Genomic DNA, 6,584 nt, shown 5'->3' with positions numbered 1-6,584 from the left:
GAATGTGCGGGGGGGCATTAGTGTCGGGAACAGTATTGAATAGATTAGGAATAAGTCGATATACTGTCTCTTGGAGAGGGGGTGAGTCAAGATGGAAGAGGCCGGAACCAAGAAATAAAATATTAATTAAAGAAATCGAGTGGTAAGTAGAATGAGGAATGGAACAGGACAAAGACAGAAAGAAAGACAAAAAACCGAAAAGTGCCAAAACGAGAGACAGGAAGAGAAGAATTATTGAGGAGTTGGAGAGGAGTTGCAGAACAGGAACAGAAGTGGAGAGGAACGAGGAAAGAGGAGAGGAGAGGAGAGGAGAGGAGAGGAGAGTGGAGCCTGCGGAGTGACATGCCAAGCCATGCCAAGACGAGCTATTAGCCCCGATAGGATCCATGGATACATTGGCCCCATCAAGTAGCCCCGATTGGTCAAAAATTTCAAGGTCCCTGTTTCATGAACCCCAGCTCCGGCCAATCAGATGCCAATACTGCTGGAGCTGCCTGCTGATTGGCCAGACCCAACCCCATGTGCTGTAGAGCGGCAGTTGGCGGCAGGCTCGGCGGGGGCACAGCGAAAGATTGTCGGCAGGGAACTCATACTCCATGCAATGCTTGCTTGCCATAATGGAAGGGCGAGCGTACATATGTATGTAGCATCATGGATAGCAGCGGTAATGGAAGAATATGAATGAATGGCGATGGCACGGCGGAGGACATGGCATGTGCAGATGATCTGTTTTCGTGCAACAGGTATTATTGTCTTTGGTCTACCTCCAAGTTACGCCTTTCTTTATATAGAGCTGACATTTCTACATATGCAGTTGCTTCGAATTATATACCTCTACATACGTAGTACATTTGATGCCAGATTCTCTCCAAGAAAACCCCCGCAAACACCAGGGTCAAAATACCACCCAGCAACCCCTACTTCGACATACGTAACTAAACTACCTCCTATCTTTGTCTGAGCGTTCTCAAAATCCCCCTACCCAAACCACCCCCCAAGAAAAATCGCCCAGAAAACCAAGCCAACCCGACGATCACCCCTCGCTACGTGGAACGAAAGGCCCCGTATCAAAAAGAACCTAAGAAAAAAGGAATAGCAACCTAAAGTAGCTAGCCCCCGTGCATCCATCCAAGGATCTGTATACACCCGGAGAGCCATATTTACACCCAGCCAAGAGGCGTTATTTTTTTATAAGCTTAGAGTATACACGGCCATACATACAAAATGCCTACTGTTTCAAAATAGACTCTGAAGCCAAGAAGAATAATTCTCTTTTCTAGAATGGCCGTGTGACCGTGTCTGAGACCAGGATCAAACGTATAGTAGTCACATTGCCTAAAAGCATTACAGCGTAGTTCTGATCACTGTATGTGCACAATCACATTGATCTCAAACCACTTTATTGCAAATATTGAAGATCTTAGATTCACATTTCAAATAAAAATTTAGCCTCAGGTAGACTGGCTGGCGGGACCATGAATTTCACATTTGGTCCCCTTTGATCTGTACTATTCTGTAGTCATCAAAAAAACGTGAAAAGTGACTAGACTGGCCGTGTGACTATGTCTGGAACTAGGACCAAAATATTTGATAGTCTCATTACCAAATTGATTGATGCTATTACACAGTATGAAGGGCGCTATCAAAAGAATTGCACCAGCAGAAAGACAGCTGGACAGTGCCACAAATCTTGGCGGAAATTCACACTGTATTTTATACTGAATATTCAGCTGTTGATTATTCCTTATCTTCTGTAACAGGCCTACGCCGAAAAGATCGGTATTGGATATATCATATAGAACTTATATAACAAAATAGAAAACATTAGAGAAGGAAGAGAAAAGATGCAAGAATCTCAGTAAGAGCAGATATTTATACATGTACAAGATTAGACTGGCCGGCGGGAACATGAATTTCACATTTGATCTCATTTAATCTGGTCTCATACATTTCTTGATGTGAATCCTGCTGTGTGGCGGGCTGCGCCCGATCAATCATACAGACTATTCCGTTACACTCCACAGATTCCTAACATTCCGACTCTCGGTCGCCGATCCTCGGCCGAAAACCTACGGAATTCCTATTCTTCCGCCCCGAAGCTCCACCGCGTACACCACCGCGTACGCGTATAAATATCCACCTTGATCACTGATTCTCACACTTTCTCTTTCTTTTCTTCTCTAACATTATTCTCTTTGTTATATAAGACCTATAATATTATACTGATCTATTCAGTGTAGGCTTCTTACACTAGAATAACATTTATCATCTTCTTATTAGAAATAATTATTCATACATCATCTTCTCATTAGAAATGATTATTTATTAAGAGATATCTGAATATATAACAATGTATAAGAAATAGAGAAACAGTTAAATAGTTAAGTGAACACTAAGTCTTTAAATAGAAGCTTACTTATCAGTCACTCTGACTCTGTAACAAGATTTTATAAAGAGAGTAAGATTTTATAAAAGAATATCAGTGAAAGACTTAAGAGTTCTAACACTCAGATATATAAGATATTCATATAATTACACTTCTTCAGATTTCACACATATTATATATCTGATAAAATGATATAATCATATTTAATAATAATATAAGAGAACTCTTAAATATGAGTATAGAAGTAATACTACAGTAGCTTTAAATAATGTTGAAATTATAACAGTAATAGATAGTAGATATGCATATAACTTAATAACTTTAATATTGTAACATGGCAGAACTGAAGCAGTGACTAGTCAGTAGCATTATGTAGAAGTAATTGTTTGAGAAGCTGTATAAGTAAGCTTAACTATCTTGCTTAAATAGTGAGCTTGTAGACTACAGAATTATTACAAGAATATCACAGATATAATACTTAGTATACTAAGAAGATTGTATAAGATATGCAGTAACTCTTTGTATATATTTCAGTAGAAGAAAAACAAATCACTGACTTCTTTAATAAGAAGCCAGTATCTAGCTATTTTATATAGATAATGAGTGAATACTCTTCTCTTATTTTATGAGTAAGAATAGTCAGAGTAATATCTCAGCAGTATCTTACTATTAAGAAAGAGTAATCTGCTGATCTTGTATAGAAGCAGAGTTCTTATATTCATCAATCAGATCTTTCTATAATATATCTGAATAATGTCATAGAGTCATTGAAAACTGGTTTAAATAGTCTGCAGAATGAATGAAATCATCTATATAAAAGTAATAAACTATGTGAAATCACAGTAAGGTCTTGATTAGACTGACCGTGTGACTGTGTCTGAAACCAGAATCAAACTTTACAGTTATTATGTTGTCTAAAAGCATTACTTCTGATCATGGTTTGTGTTTATTACATTGATCTCAAATCATGTTATTTCAAATATTAAAGATCTTAGATTCACTTTTCAAATAAAAATCTAGTTCTGAATAAAGAATATATTTGAATTCTTAGTTATATTTTCATTCTGATCTCATTATTGAGAATGATATTAAATGAGATTATGAAATCACTTCTCACTTATATAATATCATAACATAGTACTCATTTATTGAAAATTTAATAGAGAGTGTTATTAAATATCATTACTTTTCTAAACACAGATTATAATTCATATAATTTTAATTATAAAAAAAATATAAAATACAAAAAAAAAACAAAAAACAAAAAACAAAATAAAAACAAGAAAAAATCAGAATGAACAAAAAAAAAAAAAAAAGAGAAAGAAAAAAAAAAAAGAAAAGAAAAAGAAAAAAATAAAAAATAAAAATAAAAAAAATCAAGATCACAGAGCTGCAGTACTCTTAAAATACTCACTTCTCAGAGTCTTTATAATATTCATCATCAATCATGTATTTCTCACAGTGAGAATAACACAGCTGTAATAAGTTATTATCTTAATATTATCTAATAAATAATCAGTATATATCTGTATAAATGTGAATATTTAGAAAATATACACTTAAAAAGTGTGATCAGAGTGAACTCTGCTATCACTTAAATGATATTAAGAACAGAATACTGAAATTGATAATTTCTCTCATTAATTTCATAGATAAGATAAGTAAAGATAATCTTGAGAAATATAAGATTCTCTGACTTCTGATAAAAACAGATCTCACAGAGAGACTCTATTTTCATGATATCAGAGACTGAGTATTATCAAAAAGTATTACTTTCATGCAATACACATGCACTTACTGTGATAATTCATTCTCTACACATATGACTGAGAGTTGCAGCTTTTTCACACTGCACAGCTCTCTCTGAGATACTGATACTGATTTGTAACTCACACAGTCTCTCAGTTCAGCATGTGCTGTGTATATACAGCTCTGTGTGCTGGGGCTGTGTTAGTCATTATAGTCTGATGTGATACTTGCTTTTCACAGACCATGTTTTGTTTGAGAGAGGGAAGAGAAAGACACAACTGTGATTTTATTGAGAGAAGATGAATAATTAGTAATATTGAATATAATTTAATTCTTCTGTATTTAAAATTTGATTAGTCTATACTCTTCAATTTGAGGATTTCTAAGAGTGTTTTAATAGTTTTCATATCAGCTTGAACTTAGTGATGAGTTGAAGAAGAAGAGAAAAAAGAGAAGAAAGAAATGAGAATAACTTATCTTTATAATATGAAAATAGAGAATTGCTGTAATTATTCTCTCTAGTAATAAAGATCTGTTTTCTGCATGTATTTCTGATATAGATTATATGATAACTGTATATAAAGAATATCAACACTGCATGTATTAAATGAAGATGATGTTACTATGCAATACTGTAGCTGTTTCTATATATCTCTGAAAGCTGTTAATATTTTCTTTGTCTCTTTATATTTGATAAGTCAGTAATATATTTCAATGCACTCTCTCTTTTATCATTATCATTATCATTATTATTATTATTATTATTATTATTACTATTATTATTATTATCAACATCATCACTATCATCATTATTATTATTATTATTATTATTATTATTATTATTATTATTATCATATCATTTCTAATCATCTCTTCTGCCTTCATCTCTCTTCAACACTCATTGAAATCAATTATGTCATTCTTCTTTAAATATTCTGCGGTCCTGCAAATCATTAAGACATGTGAGTACTATCACAGATTAAAGAGAGAGAAGAAGAAGATATTCAAGTGAGAGAAGATAGATTATAAGATATATTATAATGCCTTGAAGAGACTCTGTAAGAAAGTAGAATGATAATAATTTTAAGTAATACTTCTGATAGATTTAGACTGAACTAAGTATAGAAATAATGCAGATGACACTACTTATAAGAGATTGAAGAAGAAGATAGTGAAGAGTCTTATACAGTAGTAGTGAGATCAGAAGAAGTTCTGAGAATGATTTGAGTTCAAGATAAAGAGAGAAAGAGAGAAGAAGAGTATTACTATAAATAAGTAATAGTAGAAGAAGATTAAGAGAGTGTTGAAGTAAGAGATAAAGAAGTTAAAACTGATAAGTTTTTTATTTATTAAGAGATAATGATTTTTGATAACACTTCTATTCTCTAATTGATTAGCAGGAGCTGGCAGAGAAGAAGGGAATTGAGGCCTTGTTCAGGTCTCAAATGCACTTCATGATTCAGAATATTGAGAAGACAGCTCTGCTCTCTGAGCATGTCAATCTGCTTACTGCTGAGATGGAACCTGAGACAGTAGATCAGAAAATGCAGGATTTTGAAGTACAGGTTGACCTGACTGAGAAGAAGCAGCAGAAACCCTTCTCTGAGAAGGCAGTGAAGAGAGATTTTGAGATGATTATCATCTCAGATGAGAAGAAGAAGAAGAAGAAGAAGAATAAGAAGTGAATTATAAAGAATGATAAGAAGAATGAGAAAGAGAAGAAGTAGATTTTGTTCTTTTTATATTAGTTAGTTATAAGTTTAAGTTTTTAATTATTAATAATTAAAATTGATTTTGAGTTTTCAAAAATTATTGTACAAGTTGTAATCAAGTCAGGAATAATATATATATATATATATATTTAACTATCATGATTCACAAATCACTATAATGTATAAGTATCAACATTTTTTCAACATTGATATTCACTCTCTTCTTCATTCTTTACAAATATTATCTGATAATATAATTTGATAACACTCTCTTTCACAATATTAATATATTTCAAGAAGAATAGCAGAGATTAATCAAGATTGTTTATTTATTTTTATATATTAATGATATTCAATCTGAGTTAGTACTAAAATTATAACTAAGCTAAGAAACAAGATTATTTTCTCTTATATCAATTCTTCTTATATCTATCAGTGATCAGATATGGAAAATAAAGTATCATCTTTCTCAAATCATGATGATATCTTCTGAATTCACTTCTTTCACTTCTTTTACTTCTATTGAAGATTCACAAACTCTTCAAGAGATCACTGGGAGTTACAAAGGCTATATTGATGACAATTACAGACAGAATACTCTCTTTTAGTTACAATGAATAAACACTTCATTCTTCACACTCCGACTTCAGGTCTTACAGCTTATGAAAAACTCGCCACGCACACTGAGATGAACTATGATATACTGATCACCAGATTGTCTGCGGATGACTGAAGAG

General features: G+C 32.9%; 1 protein-coding gene across 1 annotated transcript; it reads left to right on the top strand.

Moving 5' to 3' along the window:
- Window positions 1-5,580: 5,580 nt before the first annotated feature.
- On the top strand, window positions 5,581-5,820 carry BDBG_17254 (uncharacterized protein; the record flags this gene model as incomplete). The annotated part of the gene is made up of 1 exon (XM_031725018.1): window positions 5,581-5,820. One exon carries the CDS (start codon window positions 5,581-5,583, stop codon window positions 5,818-5,820), a length of 240 nt encoding a protein of 79 aa, XP_031578914.1.
- Between the last annotated feature and the right edge of the window lie 764 nt (window positions 5,821-6,584).

The sequence above is a fragment of the Blastomyces gilchristii genome (genome assembly GCF_000003855.2).
Source record: "Blastomyces gilchristii SLH14081 genomic scaffold supercont1.11, whole genome shotgun sequence".
Classification (NCBI taxonomy): Eukaryota; Fungi; Ascomycota; class Eurotiomycetes; order Onygenales; family Ajellomycetaceae; genus Blastomyces; species Blastomyces gilchristii.
The sequence above is the reverse complement of the archived record's forward strand: the minus strand, read 5'-3'. Positions and strand labels throughout refer to the sequence as shown.